This window comes from Coenobita brevimanus, chromosome 39, assembly GCF_032717465.1.
Source record: "Coenobita brevimanus isolate Jiangsu-jjx chromosome 39, ASM3271746v2, whole genome shotgun sequence".
NCBI lineage: Eukaryota > Metazoa > Arthropoda > Malacostraca > Decapoda > Coenobitidae > Coenobita > Coenobita brevimanus.
The window spans coordinates 24293509-24320976 of record NC_136992.1 but is presented as its reverse complement, the minus strand read 5'-3'; the positions used below and the strand labels follow the sequence as shown (position 1 = coordinate 24320976).

The 27468-nt window shown below is 43.0% G+C and overlaps 1 protein-coding gene across 2 annotated transcripts in view; it reads right to left on the bottom strand.

Moving 5' to 3' along the window:
- Nucleotides 1-26162, bottom strand: part of LOC145396754 (leucine-rich repeat-containing protein 14-like) — a 182802-nt gene extending 156640 nt beyond the window's left edge. For both annotated transcript variants that reach the window (XM_080270038.1, XM_080270039.1), the window contains exons 1-2: nucleotides 25985-26162; nucleotides 25400-25563 (exon numbers count right to left, since the gene is read on the bottom strand). In XM_080270038.1, the coding sequence (XP_080126164.1) occupies nucleotides 25400-25563; nucleotides 25985-26028 (208 nt within the window). In that variant the 5' untranslated portion in view covers nucleotides 26029-26162. The remainder of the gene's footprint in view (nucleotides 1-25399; nucleotides 25564-25984) is intronic.
- Between the last annotated feature and the right edge of the window lie 1306 nt (nucleotides 26163-27468).

Below are 27468 nucleotides of genomic sequence, written 5' to 3'. Positions count from 1 at the left end.
GCTCTGATCACCTCCCAGTCATCATCACTACCAAAACCAGAATCACCCCAGCTGGCCACAAACACACATACACTAATTATAAGAGCCAACTGGGAGGCCTTTGTAACTGAAACAGAACATTTCGAAACACTAAACAGTACACCCATCACAAACATCAACACTGCTGTGCACACTTTCAATAAAATCATACAAAATGCAGACAAAAGACACATCCCTAGAGGCAACAGAAAGAGACACAACCCCAACTTCACACCAGAAATTCAAGGCCTCATCAGACAACAGGACACACTGCGACACTCCCCAACACCCCATACACAAGACACCATACAACAAATACAAGAACTCAACATGCAGATAAACAATAAAATATCAGAACAGCAAACACTAAACTGGAAAAATTATCTCCAAACACTTAACCACAAAACAAACATCAGTAAACTCTACAAAACACTAAACAGCATCACACTTTCCAACAGCAACATCACACAATCACACGCTGCCATCACAACAACAGACACCATACCATCAAACAAACAACAAGCAAACACTCTCATCAATTACTTTTCACAAGTCAGCCATCTAAACCCCCATCCCGAAGAAGGACGTATCATCCGACGTAAGAGACAGTTCCCCACAGACCCAGACTATGCACCTTTCACTTACAACCAGACGAAACACATCATTAACAACCTCAAGCACTCATCTGCCTGTGGACCAGACAACATATGCAACATTCACCTTAAACACCTAGGACCACAAGGCATACAAGCACTCACCAACATATCAAACTACAGCTACTCACACAACATAATACCCAACATCTGGAAGCATGGCAATAACATCACTATCCCTAAACCCAACAAAGACCCCACGTTACCCTCCTCACATTGCCCCATCACACTCCTCTGCACCCCCTCTAAGGTCACTGAATGACTTATACTACAACTAGTCACACCTCACATTCCCCTAGCCCAGTCACAACATGGCTTTAGGCCACTACACTCCACAAACACCTTTCTCACAGATCTTACACAGAGAGTTTTTGATGGCATGAATTCCGCTAGGCCACCACACAGAACACTCCTAGTCACGTTACATTAGCAAAGCTTTTGATGCCATCCCCCACCACAACCTCACAAACAAAATACTCAACACAAACATGCACAATAACACAAAAAGATGGCTGGCAAACTACTTAGCAGGCAGATGTGCACACGTAACATTTGCCGGTCAGTCTTCTAACATCAGAAACTCCACAAACGGCGTCCCCCAAGGATCTGTTTTGTCCCCTACACTCTTTAACTTATACATGCACGACGTACCCACACCCCACACACCACAGATACACATAGCTTCCTATGCAGATGATATAACACTTACATGTATGCACCAAAATGCAAACACAGCTGCACACATCATTCAACCTTACCTCAACACACTACATGAATGGTTCACCACAAACAGGCTCAAAATAGCCCCAGCCAAATCTACAGTGACTCTTCTCACAAACTGGACAGCAGAACACAGTCACATCCCACACCTCACCATAAACAACACCCCTCTACCACACACACACACACACACACACACACACACAAAATCCTTGGTGTAACATACAATACATCAATGTCATTTAAACAACACATCACAAACATTAAAAATAAAATAACACCAAGACTCAATGCTTTGAGGTCACTTGCCCATACAACATTCGGACACAACAAAGAAACCACCACCACGGTATACAAACAATACATACATTCAGTGATGAATTATGCAAGCCCTGCCTGGGCTTCTAACCTCACCAAAACACACTACAACACTCTACAGACCATACAGAACAAGGCCCTAAAAATAATCACAGGCTGCACAGCTACTACACCCACAGACCACCTACATCAAGAAACCAAAGTCCTCAAAGTCAAAGATCACCTAGACATGAGAGGCACCCAGTTTCTTGCTGTAGCCTCCACAAACCCACAACATCCACTACAGTACATGGCAGCACATCCACCCACACCAAGGAACATCAAAACAACACCCAGCACACCATACCATACAAAAATACTGTCATCTCTCCCCCCTCGCCCACCTCAGACCAGCTTCCAGAAGCATATCCACACTTAGATCACTCGCCGCTCCATTCAGTCACTTAAAGACAACACACAGCTGCATGCACGGCCTCCTGACATCCACCCTTCTGAATCCTATCTTCCTCATGAGGACAGGGTCCACCTGGCCAGGCTGAGATGTGGGCACCATCCAGCCCTCTTAAGCTACCAGAAAAGGCTGGATGACTCCATTGCTGATGCCTGTCCAGGATGCAACACAGTACCCCATACTATTAAGCACATTATGGAAGACTGCATTGCACACAATCACCTACGCCAACAACACAACATACACTCCTTGAGAGCTCGGTGGGAAAGCCCGGTCTCGGCCATGGCCTTCCTAAGAGACTCGGGGCTGTTCGGCCAGACTGCCTAGGGAACAACTACTACTACTACTACTCCCTACTGGGCATGCACAGCATCTATTTAAAACCCTATGCACACAAATAAGAGACAGAAACCATGGTATAAAAGAAAAAGAACCAGAGAATGGGAAATCAGAAGTATGGAAAATATTTAGCAGTGTGCAAGGTACTTACGACAAGTCCGTGGCCGTCACAAAGTTTAACCCGCTTCCTCTATGGCTCTGACAGTGGTGAATGTGCACTTGAAACATGTACAGTAATGCAGTGTTGTCCTGCACTTAATTCCTTGCACTGTGAATTATAACTGTTTAACACTGCACATTCTGTTCTTACTTCCACCACACCAGTTTCAACAGGCCAGTGTTGCACTCTGCACTTAATTCTTTGCACTCTGAATTCAAATTTCTTAATATTGCACAACACTGTAAATTCCCATGTGGTCTAGTGGCTAGGCATTGCAGCTTATTCACTGTTTATTCACAAAAATGAGCAAGTATGCAGCCATGGCAACATGCATGCAGTCACGACGGTAGCTAGGCAGGAACTGGGGAGGATGCAGGGGCACTCTAGTGGACATTCGCGGAACAACGTGCCAAAACACAGCTGTTTGTCACCGCACGGCAAATTTAAAGTAGGGATGAACACACACACACACACACACACACACACACATATATATATATATATATATATATATATTTCAATACATTTTTGGCCATTTTTGGTGTCCAAGGACCCAAGCCCAAAATGCCCGGGACTTGGGGTGCCCGGGACTTGGGCGTCCAGGTCTTAAAGGGATTACTGTATATGACAAGGGTGTGAAATTAGCTGTAAAAGGGCAAAATTACGAGTCATGTTAGTGTAAAATGGTTTTGTTTTTTATTATTAGTGCTAGAATATGATACTGTACTCGCATATTTTCCCACATGCGCTTGAATTCCCACCTAAGAGGGGCCCTAGGATTTAACAAACTTTTGGCTTTAACAACCTGGTTTCCCAAATTAGTCTGCTATAGCGAAGGTCTACTATAGTGAGGGTTTACTGTATATAATATTCCTTATTATCATCAACTCAGCTAAGCATATTATTCATTATCATCATCCGGACCTCCTTTCCCACCCTAGGGCAGGGTGAGGAGTAGCAATGTCCAGACAGCCCAAATTTGCCCAATCCAATGGGACACGCTTCCATTCACTCATCATTCAAGCCCCTAGAATCCTGGTTCTATCAGATATGCCAAAAACATTCACCACGTTTTGTAACTTCACATAAACATATCTGACAGAGTCAATCCAGACGCTGACACGTTAAAAAGGGGTTCCAAATCCCTGATCATGCACTTCTCCTCACAATATTCATCCAGCCAGCTCGGTCTCTTGTCAGTTCCCTAGCCTCATCAACTTCCAAACCTCTCTTCCTCACACACTCATCCACCATATCTCTCCACCTTCTCCTTGGCCTACCTTGCCTCCTCCCTCCTTCAAATTCACTCAGATATACCTTTTTAACCACTCTAGTGTTATCCATACTCTCCACATGACCATAGCATCTCAGTATACTTTTTGATTCTGGTGTCCAGCGACTTCCTCACTCTACATCTTTCACGAATCACATTATTTCATATCCTATCCACCTGTTGTACTCTACATACATTCCTCAGCAGCCCCATCTCCATTGCTCTTACTCTTGACTTTTCATTTTAATGTTACACCATAGTCTCACATCTATATGTTAAAGATGGCACTAACACTCCTTCATGTAAGCCATGTGCAGCTGGAACACTCAAGCCTCTATTTCTCATCAAGGCCTTAATTGCACCAGCTACTTTTCTTCCTTGTGTCACTCTACTTTCAATTTCTTTTGCACATTTTCCTCTCTTTTCCATCACTGCACCCAGGTATTTGAACTCTCTCACCAATTCCAGTCTCTCTCCATTCACTGTAACATCACACTCGGAGTCACCTTCTCTCTCAATAACCATCACTTTCCTCTTCTCTACATTTACTCTCAAGATGCGACTCTCACAGACATCAGCAAAACTCTGCACTAGCCTACCAAGTACATGTCCTGTATTTGCAAGAAGTACTGCATCATCAGCATACAACAAATTTGAGATATTCCATCCATCACCATTCATTACCAACGCCATCCCTCTCTCCATTACTTATGTTTTACTTCTCTCATCGCCCTATTCATATATATGTTGAACAACCATGGGGACATCACACAACTTTGTCGCATGCCCACACTGATCGTGAACCATTTACTTAGATGCCCACTGACCCTTACACATGCTTCACTATAATCATAAAAACTCTTGCAGCGCCTAGCAGCTTACCATCAACACTGTACATGCACAAAACTTTCCACAATCCTTCCCTGTTCACTCTGTCGTATGCTTTTTCCAGATCCATGAATGCCATAAACACCTTATGGTCCTTCTCACAAACCTTTTCTGCTATCTGTCTCACTGCAAATATTTGATCCACACATCCTCTGCCACTCCTAAAGCCACCCGGTTCATCACTCACCAGGACTTCTGATATCTCGCTTACTTTTTCTACAATAATTCTTCCATATATCTTCCCTACCACACTCAATGAACTTATGCCCCAATAATTCTTGCACTCACTTCACTCACATTTATTTTTGTACAGGGGTACAATCACAGCCTTTTTCCACTCTGTTGGCACAGTTTCACTCATCCGTGCCTTCTTACATATCTCCAACAAGCACTTCATTCCACTCTCTCCACTACACTTCTTCATCTCTGCATACTGTACACCTCATCAACCCCAGCTGCTTTCCCATTTTTCAGCCGCTTCATAGCACTCTTCACCTATGTGAATGTCACGTCCCCTGGCACTGCATTCCTTCTCTGCATACCCCCAAAACCAATCATGTTTTGCAGCCACTCTGCTCTCTTTGTTCCCATTCATCAGGCTTTAAAAATGTTCTTTCCATTTGGTCCTTACTTCATCCCCATGGGTTAATAATCTACCACCTACATCCTTCACACCATCACATTTCTTTCTGCTTTCACTTCTACATTTCTGCACCTCTTTCCAGAATAATTTCCTATTTTCAGAGTAGTTTGCATTCATTTTTCTTCCTAGATCATTTATTCACTCTGCTAATTATTAATCAAATCAGTTTACTGCCAGACAGATTGGGGTTGATCAACAACTACATCAATTTTTAAAAACCTCAGCAATACGCACCTCTGATACCAAAAAAGCAATTGATGTTATCCCTGCACAGGGAGGTTCCGAAGATACGAGCAGTTAGGTTCCATTTGGCATTGTCATATACAGTAATGAATTCTCATATAACAAAACACGTAACTAATGGTAAAATATTGGTTGGGTTCAAGGACCCCAACAAAGGCAAGTTTTCAAGCTAAAATATACGATACCAAACGCAACAAACATATCTATATTACTGAACTATAGAGAAAACAACCTGAAAGAGCACACAGTATGCAAATACAGTAACATCCATCCCATCCATCCATTGCCAGATGCCATGTATCACAAACGGGGTGGTCAAGGGCTTAGAGTTAATTGTTTTACAGGGAGGGGCACTAATCCTCCACCAACCCCACTTGACACGTAGGGATGCCAACAGCATCTGGTGTTCCCAGGCGGTCACCCATCCAAATACTAACCAGACCCAACAGTAACAGTAACAGTAACAGTAACATTAATTAAACATATAAAACACGCATAACACTCATCTTTAGGCGGTAATGTTGTGCTGGGGGTGGGAATCTGGCAGTCTCCAGCTGAGCAGCAATGCCAGATTCCCAAACCCATATTTTCATACCCGGCACGTTCAAATTATCACTTTATGATCAAAAGTATCGCACTCATAAACAAAGGCATTTCTTCACATAAATTGGTAATTACTGTGGAATTAATATACGAGGTGCTACCCAAAAGTTCCAGTAATTTGAATACTGTAGGAAAATATGTTACCTTACCTACTGCAGTGAGTGGGTTCATATAGCCTGTGAAAATTTGGACACAGGCGACTATCCATTTATGAAGAAGAACCACCAGATGGGCTTCCCTGGCTGTGTAGCCAATGTGTTGCACCAGCGGATGAGGTCTTGGTTGGTGGAGGAAGTAGTACCAAGAAGGAGTTTGAAGATAAAGTTATTGGGCCAATTTTTCAGGTAATTAGAGATGTTTCAAATAGACTGGAGGCACTAGTGACCAAGGTCTCATCACCCATGGCAGTCACGCAAGATCAGGCCAAGTCATTTGCGGATGCTGTTCGCGGGTCTCTCGTGGGGGAAGGGAAGGATCTGCCTGGGGGTGTGGTTGAGATCAGTGCTCATGGCCAGAAAAAAGCCATTCATAGTCAGCATGTACTGATTGTGAAACCAAAGAGTGGTGCTGATGCCCTGACAAATCAGATGGGACCAGATGACATCAGAGGTGTACTTAACTCGGTACTGGTTGATAGCTGTCTTAAGACCAAGTCTGGTGGGTTGGTAATGAAGTTTCCATCAGCTGAAGCCAAGGGTGAAGCAACTGGGGTGCTGAGGGATCATTTTGGCTCTGAGGGCACTTTTTGCATATCAGAGCCAAAGAAAATGTTGCCTAAAATGACCGTGACAGGCCTTTCCTCTTCCTTGGGTGACTCTGACATCATCCCAAACATTCTGAGAAAAAACAATAAAATTAAGATGCTCGTTGATCGAGGTTGTACCCTCAACCTTCTCTTCACAAGAACAAGGAATGACACCAAAACTGTTGTCTTGAAGATGTTGCCAGAGGTGAGATCCTCCATTGTAGAACAGGGCAATTTCATCTATGTGGATCTTACAAGATGCCGCGCATTCGACAGATTCTGGGTTACACAGTGTTATCACTGTCAAGGCTTTGGTCATACATCTGAGAGATGTTCTAAGAAAAATGATGAACCTAAATGCATCTTTTGTGCTGGAACCCATAAATCTAAGGATTGTAGTAACAGAAATTCTCCCAAATGCATCAACTGCTCTTCTTTAAGACATCAAGATGCTAATTCATATTCACAGTCGGTTGCCCATTTTGCATCAAGTAGAGAATGTCCAATTATGATTTCTCATAGGAACAGATTGATTGAAAACACCAATTTTGACCATTCACATAAATGACTACGTCTCTCTTGAACCAGTTAAGGATGGGTCTTTTATATATTCGTTCTATCCGAAATAAGATAGACTATATTAATGAAACTCTAAATCAGCACGAGCTTGACATTTTGTGCTTGACTGAAACCTGGTTGTATGAGTCTGATATCGATATTATTCATAATGCTTTGCCTAAGACACATTCTATAATTAGTATTCCCAGGCCTGCTGCTGACTATCCAGAAGGAGGTGTAGAACTCACCTACTCAGCAGCACTTGCAAACGTTTCTCTCATTGACTCATACCTGACCCCATCTTCATTTGAATTTATGGAAGTATTAATAAATTTCCATCAGAATACCATTAGAATTACAATTGTCTATCGACTGGGTCATCCGGGCAGAGATCTAGGTTTTATGGAGGAGTTTGGGCAGTTTCTTGAAGGGTTTTCTCTTAAACCTGGAGGACTTCTTGTTTGTGGTGATTTCAATTATTGGGCTGACAGTCCAGAGTCAAAACCATTTTCTTCAGAATTCCCTGAGTTGATCACCCAGAACAATGTTTTCAATCATGTGAGTAATCCAACTCATGTTTCAGGACATGTCCTTGACTTGGTCTTGTCCCCTGTTGGTTGCAGGCGCATATCAGATGTGGAGGTTGACTCATTTGACCCCCTCATCTCTGATCATGCTCTGATCACTCTTAGTTTTGATGTCCCAAAATCCCCTTCATATAAAAAGGTCATTAGGTTCAGAAATTACAGGAATGTTGACCGCCAGTTGATGTGAATTGAAATTGATCAACGTTTAAACTCCATTGATTCTTCCAGTCTTTCTTCTGATGAGTTGGTTGATATTTACAACAACGAGCTTAGGTCAGTTTTTGACCATTATTGTCCTGAGGTAGTAAAAACAATCACTGTACGTGATGATTCTCTGTGGTATGGTCCATCCATTAATTCTTTGCGTAGACAATGTAGAAGGGCAGAACGTTAGTGGCGCTTGCAGCGGACAGAAGTAACTCGTTTGCGTTATGTTTTTGCAAGAAGAGCAGTCGTTCACACTGTAAAAGCCCAAAAGGCTAAGTATTATCAAAATAAAGTTGATTCTTGTGGTGGTGATAAAAAAAAAACTGTCTGCAGTTGTGAACAATTTGGTTGGCCGGAGGAATGTAATTGTTAAACCCACTTCTGCATCTGATACCCAATTGGCCTCTGATTTTGCTTCATTTTTTACAAGTAAGATATCTCGCATTAGAAGTAATTTAGACAACAGTTCTCCTAGTGAAGCGTATTCAGTTGACTTCCAGCCACGGTGCACCGGGGATCATTTGCTTTCAACATTTCATCCGCTGGATGTAGACAAAGTCAAATGTTATATCAGAGAACTTAATAAAACATTTTGCTCACTCGATCCATGTAACACGTCACAACTGCCTGATGTGTATGAGCACGCTGCAGACTTTATCTGCAACATAATAAACAGATGCTTCTTAGAAAGTAATTTTGTGCAGTCTGAGAAACGTGCTTTGCTTAGGCCCCTAATTAAGAAACCTGGCCTTGATGTCAAGAGCATGACAAATTATCGTCCTGTCTCTAACCTGTCTTTTTTATCCAAGCTTATTGAGCGGGCCATCCTCGATCAACTCGTACCTCTACTGGAACACAACAGAGTTGTTCCTGTTGTTCAATCAGCATCCAGAAAATACCATCCAACTGAAACTGCAGTAACAAGGATTCAGAGTGACTTGGTGGCAAACACTTGTAGTGGGATGTCCTCTCTCCTAGTTCTGTTGGATCTGTCTGCAGCTTTTAATACAGTAGATCCTAAACTATTGTTGGACAATCTGTATATTTATGGCGTTCATGATAGTGCCCTCTTGCTCCTTAAGTCGTATCTGTCGGACAGATCTCAGAGAGTGGTTGTTGATTACGCTAGCTCTGATTCTGCTCCCCTTCTATTTGGAGTCCCTCAAGGATCAGTTTTGGGTCCAATTCTATTTACTATCTACCCAAGTAGTTTATCGTCTCTACTTGATGCTCATGATGTGTCCTATCATTTTTATGCAGATGACACCCAGCTCTATGTTAAGATGTCAAATATCAATGATACTAAGACAAAGTTTGAATCTCTAATGTCTGATATTAAGATTTGGATGGCTAAAAGGAAACTTAAGCTGAATGATGGTAAAACTGAGATCATCATCATCAGAGGAAACAGAAGGGGTGATGACACTGACAATGCCCTGGCTTTGAACATTGGCGTGTCACAGCTTCATCCAGTCAGTTCTGTTCGTAATCTGGGTGTTTATTTTAATTCTAAGTTAAATTACAAAGAACATATTAATCAGGTTGTGAGAGGGTGTAACTTGCATTTCAGAAATCCGTACTCTGTGAGAAAATTCCTGAATAGACGGTGCCCCTTAACATTGGTCCATGCAGTTGTCTTGTCTCGTGTTGATTATTGTAATTCACTGTGGGTTGGTCTTCCAAATAATATACTAACAAAAGTTCAGTCTGTGTTGAACAGGGCAGTACCGCTTATCTTTGGTCTCCCCCCGAGAACCTCAACTACCCCATTTCTGATTGAGTTGCACTGGTTACCAGTAAAGGCTAGAATCGAATTTAAACTGTGTCTTATTATATTTAAGGTTCTTAAGTCTGGTGAACCGAAGTATTTTGCTGAATTGTTAAAACTCCCGTCGGCACGCCCGGGTGTGATGTTACGCAGTGAAGATGATTCCTTGCGTCTTGATGAGCCAGTAGCCATCCACCAGTCATCTTGCTCTGATCATTCTTTTGCGTATAGAGCCCCTAGATTATATAACAGATTGCATTGTCCATAAGACAACTCTCTACTGTTGAATCCTTTAAGAGACAGCTGAAAGCCTTTCTTTTTTCAAAATGCTATGACCTGGAGAAAGGTACTATGACGGATGATTATAGGGTTTAATTATTGCCACTTTCATGTATATATGATGTAGCTTGTATTATATACAAGAAATGTCACAATTCTTGTAATTGTAAAAAATAAAGTATGGGTGTCAAGCGCTAGTGAATTCCCAAAGGAAGAACTGGCGCTTTTGAGAAACAAAAGGCCAGATTATTATTATTATTACCTCCTAGTTCTCACTGCTGCCTTTGAATTAGTCCCCTTGGGCATGTATACAATGGTACCAGCATTTTTTCAGTGAGTCCATGCATCTCTGGAAGGCTTCAGGCATGGTGGTCTTGAGCACCTCCTGCGATTCTGTCTCGATCTCCTCAACTGAATCAAATTGAAACCCTTTCAGTTGTAATTTCAGCTGGGGAAACAGGAAAAACTCGCAGGGGGAAAGGTAAGATGAAGAGGGTGGGTGGGGAATGACTACCATGTTAGTGGAAGCCAGGAACTACCGGACAACAACTGATGTGTAGGAGGGAGCGTTGTCATGATGCAGGACCCAGCCCTTGTTCTTCCACTGTTCTGGATGTTTGCAGCAGATGTTCTCTCTCAGACGCTGCAAAACTTCACAGTAAAACTTTCTGCTGACAGATTGACTGGGTGGGACGAATTCCTTGTGAACAATCAGGGTTGGCAAAAAACCCACTTTTTTTTAAAATGCCCAATCCACCTGGGTTTTTTCCTTGTTTTTTTTCACAAAATAACGCCCCAAAAACAAGCAAAAGTGGATTTTTTCAAAGTTTACCTTAAATTTAAATAAAAAATAACGTTTCCACTATACATAATTATGAATAGCCCAATAAAATCTTGTTTTTCACAGTTATTTGAATGAGGGAAATGAACACAATTATGTTTTGACTTGTTTGGCTGTTATCCTTGGGCTGCCTGCTACACAGCAAAACATGCTTCAGCATGAGAGGCTTGAGAACACTGCACAGCTCATGAGCTGGCAAAGATCAGTCCACACTACACAATAGTAGAAGGAGTCATTTGCCTTGCTACTCTCCTTTCTTTGGTAATTATATACTTGCATTTCTCAATCTTCTAAATAATTATTTTGAAAATCTGTTGCATAAGTGATTTCACACATTATCTTAACCCCTTAAATGCGGATCGTCTCGTTTGCGACGCTCGGCAAAAGGGACATAACGGCGGATCGTCGCATTTGCGATTCTAGTAAATTTTGAATAACCGCGGGCAAGCAGGCTCCAGCTGGTACTGTCTATCAGTACCACCACCCTTTAGCTACAATTAGCATACTTTACCTTTGTACTACTGACCTCAGTCGTTGCCAAGTATCGCGTTTTTCCCACGTCCCCCCCCCACCACGGCCCGGCCAGCCTGGCTGTGATACATGGCAGCGCTCTGAGCGCTCAGAACTGTAAATCTGTGCTCTCCTCTCACAAGCAGTTTATGCTACTAGGAAACGCTTGTTTCCCCAGTTGTAATACTAGCTTTTTTTCTCACGGTTTGCCCCTGTTTAGCGTCAGTTTACCGCAGGCTTTCAAAGTGACATTAAGGCGAGTTCTAGCTCTTCCGAGTCAGTGCAAGCGGCCGACAGGAACGAGAATAAAGTGGCGGTCGTAAGGCAGAATAAAAAGCGCACTGTGGTAATCTTTTGGGAAGTAATATGATTGAAAATAATGTAGTATACATGTTTTTAGCTGTGAAAATGGAAATGTTTGTTGAGTGACGGGAAGACCGCCACCATGGTGCACGTCGGCCGTACGCTCCGTTGATTTTAGCCTTATTTTCAGTGCTTATTGTACAAATACGGATTTCAAACTACCTTCACTTTGTAGTATAAAGTTTACTGTGACAGAATGAGGCTGTGGTAGAGGGGAAACCGGGTTGCTGGAGGTGTGAAAGTGAAGATTTGGTTACCCAACTTTGCAAGTCTCCACAAGTCCTTGGGTAGTCCACGAAGGCTCAACACCTGTCTCTGGAGAAAGCTGAATGTAAGTACTATCTGCCATACCAGGTATAATGTTCTAGGGTTAATCTCTGATTTTTGGCTAATATTTTCCTACAGGTACTCAGACCGCGATACAACCCCACCACTCGGAGGGGGTCAACTGTTCACGGCCGCGTTTAAGGGGTTAACAGTAATAATAGCTTTTGGTAACCAAATTACTAAGCCTATAAGATACATATGTTTTAAACAGAAAGCAATGTTTATAATATATTTGTATAGAATTATTGATATTTGGTGATGAGACAAGATATAGTTTAAGTTAACTCCAGTAATGATTACTGTTATATAACAAATTTACCCCACTCCTTAACCCCTAAAACGCGGCTGTGTACAGTCGATCCCCCCCGAGTGGCGGGGTTGTATCGCGGTCTGAGTACCTGTAGGAAAATATTCGCCAAAAATCAGAGATTAACCCTAGAACATTATACTTGGTATGGCAGATAGTACTTACATTCAGCTTTCTCCAGAGACAGGTGTTGAGCCTTCGTGGACTACGCAAGGACTTGTGGAGACTTGCAAAGTTGGGTAACCAAATCTTCACTTTCACACCTCCAGCAACCCGGTTTCCCCTCTACCACAGCCTCATTCTGTCACAGTAAACTTTATACTACAACGTAAAGGTAGTTAGGAATCCGTATTTGTACAATAAGCACTGAAAATAAGGCTAAAATCACTGAAGCGTACGGCCGACATGCACTGTGGCGGCAGTCTTCCCGTCACTCAACAAACATTTCCATTTTCACAGCTAAAAACATGTATACTACATTATTTTCAATCATATTACTTCCCAAAAGATCACCACGGCGCGCTTTTTATTCTGCCTTACGTCCGCCACTTTATTCTCGTTCCTGTCGGACGCTTGCACTGACTGGGAAGAGCTAGAACTCGCCATAATCTCACTTTGAATGCCTGCAGTAAACTGACGCTAAACAGAGGCAAACCGTGAGAAAAAAAGCTAGTGTTACAACTGGGGAAACAAGCGTTTCCTAGTAGCATAAACTGCTTGTGAGAAGAGATCGCAGATTTACAGTTCTGAGCGCTCAGAGCGCTGCCATGTATCACAGCCAGGCTGGCCGGGCCGTGGTGGGGGGGGGATGGGGGGAAAACGCGATATTTGGCAACAACTGAGGTCAGTAGTACAAAGGTAAAGTATGCTAGTTGTAGCTAGAGGGTGGTGGTACTGATAGACAATACCAGCTGGAGCCTGCTTGCCCGCGGTTATTCAAAATTTACTCAAATCGCAAACGCGACGATCCGCCGTCCTGTCCTTTGGGCCGACCGTCGCAAATGCGACGATCCGCGTTTAAGGGGTTAATAAAACTAAAAACCATATCTATCATATATAATTTTACTCTTAATTTTAAAACTTTCAAAATTAGAGACGGGTAGTGCTGGCTGTAAAGTTTGTATTCAACAGATGAAAACCAAGGAAATTTACCTTGAATCCAAGTCACATACTATTAGGATTTTTTAACCCAATATTATACATAGGTGTCATGTTTACACTCATTTTATAGAAAAGTGTGACCAAGGTATTAGTAAGCGTGAAGAAACTGAGCGCAAAATTTCTTTTTTATTTCAGGTATCAGTAATATGCCTCGCACAAATGGTGGTCGAAAAAACCCAGAAAGTGGGTAAAGTAGTGGGTTTTGTCAAGTGGGTTTTACTGGAAAAACCCGGGTGGGTAAAACTGGGTTACCCACTTTGGTACCAACCCTGTGAACAATCCCTTGGATATTGGAGAAAACAATCAACATCAACTTAACATTGCTGCGTCATTGGTCCGCCATTGCAAAACCACCAAACCACCTACACACCATGTTACAATAGTAAGCGTAGCTCAACAACATGTCCGATCACAGACACGGCGGGGGCCACACTGACACACAAGGGGTGCTGCTAACTTCCCCTAGCAGCAAAAGGCAAAACTGTAAATGGTTGGTTCCCTCTGTTCAAATTACTGGAATTTTTGGGTAGCACCTCATATTTATATGTGGAGTGATTAATTAACATTACTGAATTTGTTTAACTGTTTCCTGTCACTTCTTATTGCTTTTTTTTCCCCTAAAGGTGGCTTTACATTGAGTAACAAGCCAAATGGTTTCCTGTAAGTCAGGAAACCATTTACAATGCTGGGTGGTAACCATATAATCAAACCATATGTGCTCCCTACGTGTCAACAAATGGGTTGGGTGCCCCTCCCAGTAAAACAAATAACTCAGTGCCAAATGGCCATTCCTTACGGGATTATGGCATCTGGCAATAGATAGATAGATAGATAGATAGATAGTTTACCTGTTAAGGCCCTACCAGATTATAATACTGGTTATCGTAAGAGTTACTAAATCCTACTGTTGTACTAGTCTTTCAGTAGACTTGTTAATTTTGCAATCCCCAATTTAGTTTTCAGATTATGAAATTATGAAAGTTATCACATTATTGCATGCATGCTATCACATATCGCAAAGTGTGCCAAAATATTGCATTTTCACTGAGAAGTCCTGCTAATACTCTCCAAGGTTGAGAGAAAATGGCGGTGGCTGTGTTTGCTGGGATGCCTGAGTTAGAATCCTCCCACCTCGCCCCAGACTGAATGTTGTATCATTGGATTTTCGAGATCGTATAACGAAAATACTGTAATCCCTTAATTTACCCAGGTCGTATCATCAGTTTCTCATACATCGAGTGGTCGTATAACAAGCCCTGCCTGTATATGAACATTCTAAAGATAATACTGTCGTGGATGTTAATGGCCTCTTAGGATTTACTGCCAGGAAACCTATACTATCCATACTGTGCCTAGATTAAACTCCTTCTTCTTCTACTTACTTCTGTTAGAGACCAAACACACTGATGCTGCGATGCAGTGTCAGCCAAATGCTTAAAGTATCTTTGGCGCAAAAATTCCTGCCCATAAACACACTGCTGCTGCTGAGACTCTTATGTGCAACTTGTACTGTCTCCAGCAACATTCTCTGACAACAACCTTTCCTCCTGGTCAGCCCCTTCTGCCTCGCTTCATTTTGGCTTTTTTATTTTGTCTTCTAAATTGCTGAAGATGCCCATCACCCTTCAGGTTGTTCACCTTCATCCTATGTTCCATGTGGATGTCCTTTAGCCTCTGTAATTTTAGTCTGGAGCAATTTACAAGTGCATTATGGTAGGTTGGTCATTCCTGGATTTTTCCTTCTGTTCTGCTTCGTAATTTTTACTCTTCCCCCTATTTTCCTCTTCTCCCCTCCTCTTATCCTGATCAGATTACTCAGTTGGGTCAAGTTAGGCCCTTTTGTTTCATCTTGGGCATTTTTTGTCTTATGCTTACTTATCATTTTATGGGTCCACAGCATTCCCACTGCTTCTAGGCACTGATTAGCAATTCTTGCTCTTCTAGCATTTTTTAGACTTTTTGGTTTTGGTGGAGAGTTTTTTACCTGCTGTTATTAATATTTTTGTATTCATTTTATATTACATTTCCCCCCACACTTTTTTTTAACAGATGTTGTGGACTATGGGATGGATGGCTGTTCATGGGCATCTGTCCACTTCCTCCAATATCATCCAAGGATGCTGCTTCCTGTCATCCTGAGGGGTGCTGGGTTGGTCCATGCTGGACATCCCTTGCACTGCATCATGTTGGTTGTTGGCCTGTCTTGCTGCATCACATCAAATGTGTTGCCGCTTTGATGCACCCTTGGAAAGCAGGTCATCCACTCAGGGCTTTGGTGATGTCATAGAGGATGTGAACCTCTGTCTTGAGGACTATTGTGGTGCCGAGTCTTCTTTGGCTGGACTCGTGTCTGACATCTCACAGCTCAGACTTCATGCCTGGAATTGAGTCCTGGAGCTCCCAGGGTGGCATTCAAAGGAACATCAAACCCTTTCTTTGAGATTTACTTGGAATCACTTTCTAGTATTAATGGTTTCCAGATGTTCAAAGGACATGCCTCTGGGGATCCTCAGTGAGCACCACCAAGACACCATCACCCATTAAGGTCAGAACAGAGGTCACATCATTTGAGGCCTATGAACAACACTTTTGTGCATTACATTCACTCTATATCAATCCTGAAAAATAGTCACACTGCTTATGCCTCATGACTCATATGTGGTTTGGAGATTGAAGGCACTTTCTGCAAATATTTTTGTCCACAAGTGCAAATTTTCACTCACAAAAACACCCACTTAGACTTGAATCACTTCCCTGAAATGGCTGACTAAAGAGCAGGAAAACACAGGCTCTCCACCTGCCATACCTGCCGTGCCATGTGTTGCCAAAACTCCAAGAAATTTAACTACTCTTATTCAATTTCTTATCGTCTGCTTTTATTTAAGAGTTGCTGAATGAATTTTAAGAAAGAGCTGTGCCTGGATCTTAATTCAAAATATATCAGCCCAGGAAAAATTAAAAATTACATTAGAAGTATTGTTTATCATTAAAAAAAAAAAAAAAAAAAAAATTATGGAAAGTGAAGTTTCACTGTGTGAACACATTCTATACCATTCCAGAAGTTCTAAAGTGGCAAACTGCCAAGGTAGCAAAACTATCTAATAACTGAGATACATGTACAGTCACCTCAAGGAGTCTTATTACCCCCTGCTATTCCTCTCCCAGTCATGTGGCATGGCCGCACTGCTCGTGTGCGTAGGAGGCAGAGAGCAAAGATGTTTCTTCTTATATCTGAACCAGTATATCGACATATTAACATGCACTAAGATGATCATTAGAGGACATTATAAAGACCCACTAAGAGGGTAAGTGTTAATACGTGCAGTAGTAGGGGTTGAGTGGCTGATGTAAAGAGAGGGTGAGAGGGGAGGGGGGAAAACTGTGGCAGGGGGGAGGTGGTGAAGCACTGAAGCAGCATGTGTGTGAGTCGAAGGGAGGGAGGCAAGTAAGTGAGGACATCCAGGTCATAGATTCTCAGGTCATAGTTATTAGTGTCAAATGTTCGTATTCCTGCAAGTGAGAAGTTGTAATGTCGTTGTTTTTACTCAGGGCAATATCTTAAGCTTGATATATTATTTCCTTTTGACACGTTGTGTACAAAGCAATGCTATACATGCAAGATTTAATGACATCAAGAAGTATGGGAACTACAATCATTTTGGAATACAAGCCCTAAGAGGAAATGAGGTTTATGGAAGTGATAAAGAAGGAAGGGGTGAGGGGGAGGAGGGGCGGGGGATAGTGGTGGTTGAATTCAAGGGGAGGGAGGAAGAGGACAATAGGAGTGAAAGATAATACAAGGTAAGAAATGCTGAGAGTAGTGTATGCAACTGCGATATATAGGGATTACAATAATCCACAACTTAACTGGGTAGTATGGATGGGGTCAAATAGTCAATCATTACCAATATTTCACCATTTCAGAATATTCAGCTAATCATTACATCATCATCATCATCATCCCATTTCCTTCTTTGTAAGGGATGACAGGCATCAGGCCACACATCAGTTTATCACCTTACTGACATCACCGTACGAATACCTCTCACTACAGTTTATCAATGGGCATACCTCGCACAGTGATACTCAGTCCTAATATAGATAAGATTATGGTCGTCGATCACTCAGTTGGCTTTTGATGTGTGAATGCTTGCCCTACAAGATAATCCTAGATCTTTGATGTATAAATCTAAAAAAATACACCGAGTCTGCAACAAGCATCTTTAATAAGTTCATAAGCAAGATTACTAGTTGCTGTTTTTATGTATTGTCTGTATATAAAGATTTTCATTATAAACTAAATATCCAAATAATTTGGGATTAGTGAAGCCTTTTTATGTGCAGTATTTATTACCACCACCAATATCCCAAATGACATAAACACAAGACCTACGAAGAGTTCAAGTTCCAGGCAGAAGTATTATGGAGATGTCCATGTTACAATAAGTATAGGGGCATCGCTTGTGAAGTGGAAGGATGGGAAGAAACAGTAATGATGAAGTGCCCATTGCTTCAGTACTTCATCCAGCCTTCTTCCTTAACAATCACCTCATGTAACCTTCCAGGGAGAGAGGCTACTGTCTTATAAACATCTTCTCGTCGAAGTCTGCAGTATTGCTCCCACATATCCTTAGTATGTTGGAGAAGTCTGTGGTGTTCCTGCTTCTTCAGGCTCCCACGAATTTACAATGTGTCCCCATACATTTTCAATGGGATTGAGGTCGCAGCCTTTGCTTGGCCACTCAAGTACAGTACCCTCGTGTCCAACACGCGTTAGTCCAGCACGATTCGGGTCCAGCACGGAGAGCAATTAATTAGTATTATTTAATACGATTTAATTACTGCAACACGAGTGTGTTAGCATAACACGTACAGAGCTCCGAGAAGTGGGCGAAATCCGTAGAGTTCACTCTAGCACGATCACCCCCGGTCCAACACGGCCATACTGGACATTCCCATGATGATGATAGCCAATGAAAACTTCTGATCAAGTAGCTTTCCCCGCCCGCTATCGTGACGTGATCATGATGCCGCCCAATTAAAAACGGTTCTGCTGTCATGTGATGTTTTGTTTAAATTTCTCCCACCACAGCTCCACTCCTAATTCGCACTGGACGGTGCTTTTTTCTCGCAGCATTTTCTAAATTTCTGCGCTTGGTACTGCATTTTACCCTGCTCACGATGTCTAGGAAGCCTTCTGAGAACCCCAAGAAGCGGCAGCACCTCCCTCAGGCCACCAAGCTAGAAATTATCGAGAGGAAGAAGAAAGGGGAGAGGAATGTGGACATCGCCAAGGCCTACGACGTGAATGAAGCCAGCGTGAGAACAATAATAAAAAACCAAGACAAGATCCTGGCGACAGTGAAGGCTTAAGGAGGCGGGCCACTTGACTCCAGGTGCAGGCCTACTGACTCAGCAATCATTATAATGGAGCAGTACCTAAGTATCTACGTACGGAGGAAGGAGGCAGAGGGTGTTCCTGTAGATTCTTTGAACATCAGGGTGATGGAGAAGAAGTTCTATAGTGTGGCTACGAGGAGGACTGGGTCACAGCCTAACTCATTCCGTGCCTCTACAGGGTGGTTTGCATCGTTTTTGAAGAGGAAGGAGATACGGCGGGCCAAGTTGCATGGAGAAACTGCTTCAGCAGACCACATTGCTGCCTCAGAATTCCGAGCTCTACTGAAGAACATCATAGAGAAGGAAGGGTACACAGCACATCGTGTACAATATGGACGAGACGGGACTACAATGGAAGAAGATGCCTAACAACACTTACATCATGAAAAGCAGCCGCCAGGGACGAGGCAGGAAGGTCGACAAGTCCCGTGTATCTCTACTTCTAACCGTCAATGCCTCCGGGTCTCATAAAATGAGACCATTTTTGATAAGCAAGGTGGCACACCCCAGGTGCTTCTACAACCGCTCTATGGCAGATCTGGATGCTATCTGGCATAAAAATGACTCAGGTTGGATGACGGCAGTATCCTGTATAGAATGGTTTAAGAAACACTTCATCCCTGATGCAAAACACAAGATGAGAGCTCTGAAACTTCCTGAGAAAATCCTCCTGTTAGCAGATAATGCCCGTGGACATCCTCAGATCTTGGCTGACGTAGACCCAGCAGTGAAGGTGGTGTTTTTACCAGCCAACACCACGTCACTTATGCAGCCTCTTGACCAGGAGGTCATAAGTAACTTCAAGATGTTTTACAATCAGAGACTAAGCCAACATCTTCAGAAAGCAACAGAAACTTTTTCAGAAGTGAAGCAGATGGAGGCAGAATTGGGTGGAAGCCCCAACAGTTCACCAGCATCATCTCGCTCGTCCTCACCTGATCTTGACTCACCTGTACCAGGAACAAGCGCTGCCACACCACTGCCAGCATCACCACCTCGGGAATATCCCCACCCTGCTATGACGTCAACTATTCCAAGTAACCCTGCTGCTATGACTGTTGTACAGTTTTGGAAAAAGTACAACATGAAAAATTGTGTTGACAATAATGTGGCTGCCTGGAATAGTGTTAACGTGGCAACAATCAACCAAGCCTGGCGCAAGCTAACTCCGTACTTCACCACTTCTCACCAACAAGATTCACTTCAGTGCCCTGAGGACAGCAGGCAGGCAACCTTGGCAGAACTTCAGAGGGTCCCAGGCTGTGAGGAGGTTGCAGAGGAGGACTTAACAGACCTTGTGCAAACGCCGAGAGGAGACCACCTTGGACGAAGCTGTTCGTCGAGTTGCTGCAGTTGACGAGGCGCAGGTAGAGGTGAGAATGGCTGCTGCTGACTCCAACGCACCTCCAGCTCCCCCCCCCCTGAAGATGCAGGATGTTACCGAGATCCTTCATGCTGTTGAAATTCTTAAGGAGGCCATGAACAGGGATCCTAATGAAATCCGACGCCAGGAAGTGATACATACCGTGGAAAACAGTGTGCGTTACTATGCTGATCTGTACAGGAGACACATTAACAAGAGGACTCAGACACTCATCACTAGCTTCTTCCAGCAAGAGGAGGAAGAGAGAAGAGTGCTAGAACAGGCAGAAGCAGGACCTTCCATGGATGTGGACGAGGATAGTGATTCTGAATGTGATTTCGAAGGATTTATGAGGGAGGTTGAGGAGGAGCAGCAGCCATTACACACTAGTGACGCCAACAGCCATCTTTCGGGGACGCAGTAGGACTACCTACAGCCTCGGATATCACCTTCCATTCCCAGCAAGCCCACCAGCACTATCCTAAAAGGTTAGTTACCATTCATAGTACAGTAACATTTATTATAATTACAGTAGTACCAATATATGTATAGGTATATGGTAGGTATTTAGGGTGACTTTTCCCTGGGTTGCTGACACAATTCATTTTTCCCCATAAGCTCTATTGTTAGTTGAACACGTTTTTGGTCCAAAACGAGACCCATGCATGACAATATTACCGTGTTGGACGCGAGAGTACTGTAGTTGAATGTCCGGATGTTCACTGAACCATCGTTTCACGATACGAGCTGTGTGAATGGAGAAGTTATCCTGCAACAAATGTGTAATACAGTATTAATACCATATAATTAATATGGAGGTTTACCCAGACAGCCATTTTGTATATTTTGCCTTTCAGATTCTCACCACACTGTTGTTTCTTGTCTTCACAGCTTCTATTACATGAGCAAAGTCGGTGCTCAGCTTTGAAACACTCATTCCCCTTCCCTCTTCCCCATCTACTCTGATTTGTAATTTTATCTATTTCAAGGTGTGAAGCCATATCAGACATATTGTGTATGTGAATATATATTATTTCTGAATAAGATATTTTATGGATTTGGAGAGAACACTTTAAGGAATTGTTGAACATACAGGATGGAAGTAATGCGAGTATAAGTTGCTGGGGAATGGCTGGGAGAAGGAGGGAGGTGAGAAGACAGGAAGAAATCAGTAGAATAGAAGTTGTGGAAGCAATGAAGAAAGTTAAATTGGGGAAAGCCCCAGGAATTGATGGAGTGTGTGGTGAAATGCTGAAGCATGGGGGACAGATAGTAGTAGAATGGATGTGGAAGATGTGCAGATTGGCCTGGGAGGAAGGTAGAGTCCTGGAGGATTGAAAGTCAGGTATAATTATTCCCTTGTACAAAGGAAAACGGGAAAAAGAAGTGTGAGGTAATCATAGGGGCATTTGTCTTCTTAGTATAATAGGAAATGTGTATGATAGGATACTTATTGACAGAGTTAGAGAAAGAACAGAAGAATTGGTTGGAGAAGAACAGGGAGGCTTTAGGAGGGAAAGAGGTTGTGCAGATCAGAAATTCATTCTTTGATCTTTAGTGGAAAAGTTTCTAGAGTAGGGAAAAATTGTATGCGGCTTTCATGGATTTGGAGAAAGCATATGACAGGGTGGATAGACAAGGATTGTGGAAAGTATTAAGGATATATGGAGTAGATGGAAAGTTGCTGAATGCTGTGAAGAGTATGTATGATGGTGCGAAGGCTGCAGTGAGTGTGGATGGTGAACTAAGTAAATTTTTCTCTTTGCAGGTTGGGTTGAAACAGGGATGTGTCATGTCTCCATGGTTGTTCAATCTGTACATGGATGGGGTAATAAAAGAGGTACAAGGTAGGGTAGTGGATGTTGGAGTGGCCCTGGTGAGAGAGGATAGTGTTTGGAAACTCCCTGTATTGTTGTTTGCAGATGATACTGTGTTGTTGAGTGAAGACGAAGGGGAGCTGCAAGGCTTGGTGGATGAGTTTGAGAGAGTGTGTAAGAAACGGAATCTAAAGGTGAATGTAGGGAAGAGTAATGTGATGGTCTTTGAGAGAGGTGAAGTCAGTGAATGTACAGCAAGGTTGGATGGTGAGGAAGTGGAAAATGTGAGTACGTTTAAGTACTTGGGTAGTGTGATGGGTAAGGATGGAGGTTTGGAGGGTGAAGTTCTTGAAAGGGTACAGCAGGGAAGAAAGGTTGCTGGTTCTTTGAAAGCAGTGATAAGAAACAGGGAAGTGAGGATGGTAGTGAAAAAGTTACTACATGACAGTATTGTGATACCAACTCTAACGTATGGAAGTGAAGCTTGGACGTTGTTGGAAGGACACAAGTCAAGAGTGAGAGCAGCGGAAATGAGTTATTTAAGAGGAGCCTGTGGAGTCACATGGAGAGACAGGCTGACGAATGAGGATATAAAGAAGCGTTGTGGTGTGGATGTGGATGTGATAGGAAGTGTTATGAGGAACACACTGAGGTGGTTTGGCCATGTGGAGAGGATGGAGGGTGAAAGACTGACGAAGAGAGTGTATGTGTGTGAGGTGGAGAGGGGAAGAGGGAGGGGGAGGCCGAGGATGAGATGGAGGGATGGGGTGGAGAGGTATATGAGAGAGGGGTGTGTGTGTTGGGAGCAGGGCAGTGAAATGGCGGGGGACAGGACGACGTGGAGGCGATTTGTTTGTGGCCACCCCAAACGGGACTGAGGCGTCTGGCAATAGATAGATAGATGGATAAGAAACAGGGAAGTGAGCATGGAAGTGAAAAAGTTACTACATGACAGTATTGTGATACCAACTCTAACATATGGAAGTGAAGCTTCGACATTGTTGGAAGGACACAAGTCAAGAGTGAGAGCAGTGGAAATGAGTTATTTAAGGGGAGCCTGTGGAGTCACATGGAGAGACAGGCTGACAAATGAGGATATAAAGGAGTGTTGTGGTGCGGATGTGGATGTGATAGGAAGCATTAGGAGGAACACACTGAGGTGGTTTGGCCATGAGGAGAGGATGGAGGGTGAGAGACTGACGAGGAGAGTGTATATGAGTAAGGTTGAGGGGGGGGGAGGGAGAGGAAGGCTGAGGATGAGATGGAGGGATGGGGTGGAGAGGTATATGAGAGAGGAGGGTGTGAGTTGGGAGAAGGGCAGTGAAATGGCGGGGGACAGGGCAACGTGGAGGCGATTTGTTTGTGGCCACCCCGTATGGGATTGAGGCGTCTGGCGATAGATAGATAGATAGATTTGGCAACTAACCTTTTTTTTATGTAAAGGAATATATATTGCATCACAGATGACCGTGAATTATCTAATACCGATAACGGTAGCATTAGAATTCTGTTATTACAACCATAGAGGTTTATAATTAACAAATTATACCTGAAGACATCACAGACCTACTATATAATTCATATCTGCATGATTATGATGGGCTCAGGTTCTGGGACCGTGTAGGCTCGAACGGAGGGTATCAATGCTTCTTCCAGTATGTCCAGATACTCTGTCGAGTTGAATCTCCCATCAATCTCTATCAGCTCACTCAAACCGTATGCGTGTATCCAGCCCCAAACATTGACACTGATGTGCCTGCTTCTTGCCACCTCGACGATGTTTTGTCGTTCGTATCTCTAGTTGTTTGGCCGCCAACAATGGAGTGGCCCATGGGTGGTTGACGCAAATGTCTTCTCATCTAAGATCACCTTGCCCCAGAAATCAATTCCTTAACCTGCGTACTGCTGGGCAAATTGAAGTCTAGCATTTCGATGGTGATCCTTCAGCTTTTCCTTACCAGCCAGGTATCTGTGGTGTATGTTCGCCTTGTGTAGCCGATTTCTCACAGTTCCAGCAGTAACATTAAGACGAAGCTGCTCCCCGATGGCAACAGCGTTTGTTAGTGAACGCCGAGCAACTTCATCCAAAATCCTCTGATCTTCTGCTGGGCTGGTCTTTCTAGGACCACCACACCTAGGCCAAACAAGGAGATTTCCACTTTCCTCCCATCTTCCCCACCAACGTTTCACTGTCGGTTTCGATATTCCAAGCTCTCTTGCGATGCTTGCTATAGAATGGCCAGCTTCTCTCAGTGCAACTATTTTCCCCCGTAGCACCAGTTTCTCCTGCCGATGATTCATCTTCAAGATGCTGATGTGTGCTAGGTGTGAGTGCGACTGATATGGATGGCGTGCAAGGCGTGAGTGTGACTGACACAGAGTATGAGACTCGTGATAACAGCTCGGTTGAGATGCCGATCACCCTCATACCCTCTCGCCTCCCCCCCACCCCCTTCAACTCACACTCACGCTGCTTCAGTGCTTCACCACCTCCCCCTTGTAAAAACAATGACATTATAACTTCTCACCTGCAGGGAGATGAGCACTTAACACTCTAAAAACTATGACCTGAGAATCTAGGACCTGGATGTCCTCACTTACTTGCTTTCCTTCCGTCGACTCACACTCACGCTGCTTCAGTGCTTCACCACCTCCCCCCTTGTCATAGTTTTCCCCCCTCCCTTCTCACCCTCTCTTTACATCAGCCACTCAACCCCTACTAAGTTCTTCTTAAAATGCAGTATATACTGCACGTATTAACACTTACCCTCATAGTGCGTCTATATTATGTCCTCATTACTTGAAGTGTTTTGTTACAAAATCTGCCAATATATGAAAGATTTTAAATCTGACTAACTTTTATCATAGCCTGGAGATGCATTTGGATGGTAGTGGTGCTTGACATGTTCCACAAGCAGATGGCTTACAGGAATGCTACACAGACGATGCTTGAAGTGGAACACCCCGGAAAGATCAAGGTGTGACACACCACACTTTTCACGCCACTCTCTGACTCGCAACCTGCAAACACAATTTGTTACTGAAATTATAACACAGAATTCCATATCACCCGTTTCAAGATGAAGGAACTCAAGTCTACAGCAGGTTACCATACTCCAATACTTAAATCTAAGGAGAGATGATCAACCTTGGTTACATTCCATGATCGAAAAACCTTCAGTCACCTCCTGGGAACTGAACCTATGCCATGTGTCAAGGCTGTCACACTGACTGGGGGATTCAGACCACCAGTGATTTAACAAATTCTAACTGAAATACAATAAATATTTACAAGTACAGTAATGTACAAGTATGCTTTAAAGTGAGTAAGACAGCATTTATTCAGTATGGTTGATGATATTAGCTCTCAAGAGATGACAGGTGATAGTGTCTGGCACACGGGACTGTCAGGCCTTAGGAACAGACTACAGGTATCCCTTACTTGTTGAGATATACATGGAGAAGGTTGGTGATGACTGTGGACATAAATTCTGTCAGCCTTTCTTGGTGCCCACTGATGATGGGATGGGTAGAAGAGTTGGCTGTGAAGAGAGGAAGGTGGGACAGCAGAGTGAAGGTTGAGTCTGGCCACCATAACAGCAACTCACTTAATGGCAATGGAGATAATGATGATGCTGGTCCAACTGCCTCTGCCAGGGCCATCACAAATGGTAAAGTGTATAAGTAAGACTTCATTATATATAATTTTTTTTTCATCTTCTATGCCATTACCTCCCACTAAATTAGAGATAGTGTTTATTAATAACAGTTCCATTATTACTTGTACAGCAGATACGCTGCAGTGTACATCTCAGCAGTTATTTCAACAGACCAAGGGATGATGGTAGGCACACTTAATGTCTGACTTAGCTCATATCTCTGATTGGGGTAAAATTAAGCTTTTTGTTTTTAATGCACCAAAAATTCAGTTTTTACATCTTTCAACCTGTCAAAATACTACTACTGGAATATCCTCTACTTTTTAACAATACCCAACTCAATCCTGCATCATTTCTGAAAATACTCGGGGTTTCATTCTCTTGGGACTTATCTTGGAGATCATAACACCTCTCTTGTAAAATCTGCTTCCATGAGATAAGGTGTTCTAAGCCAACTCCGTGCCTTCTTCATCTCTACACTGTTACTGACTTCATACATACGTTTTATTTGCTGCTGTGTAGAGGCTCCCCACATACAGCTTTTCTCAACAGGGTGGAGTAAAAGGCTTTTCGTCGCATTAACTTTCCTCCTCTTAATGGCTCCCTTCAACCATTATCTCTTTGGTGGATTGTTGCATCTCTTTCTCCTTTCTATTGCAGCTTCAATGGTCACTGTTACTCTAAACTGTCTACTTGCATCCTTCCACCACTACAGCATGTGTGCAGCACCTGTCTTGTAGCAAACTGTCATCCCTTCTCTGTCTGACTCTCTAATACAACAGCTAACCGCAACTCCCACTCCTTCATGTATGCAACACATCAACTCTGGAACTGTCTTCCACTGTCTGTACTTCCTACTACTTATGACCCACAGTCTTTTTAATGCTGTGTGTTCAGGCATCTCGAAATGAACAGATCTTGAATTTGGCTTTCTATTATCTTGTTTACTGTATATTTTTTCTTGAAAGGAGCAATTTGTGGACTTCTAGCCTTTGGTTTCTTCTTCTTTCCATCAAAAAAAAAAAGTTGTATGGAAAAATTTGGTAAAGCTTAGAACACATCATGCCTTATAATGAGGACTGCCAGTACACTACAGTAAACTGCTACTATACAGCAATCACTTGAAGGTGAACTATGAAGATGAACTCATATATGGCATTCTTAGCTCAGAGGCAGGTATACATCATTATAAATCATGACCTGAAACAGATTATTATACTTCAACATTACCAAAAAGCTTTCAAATAATAAGCCAAAGTTGTCCAAA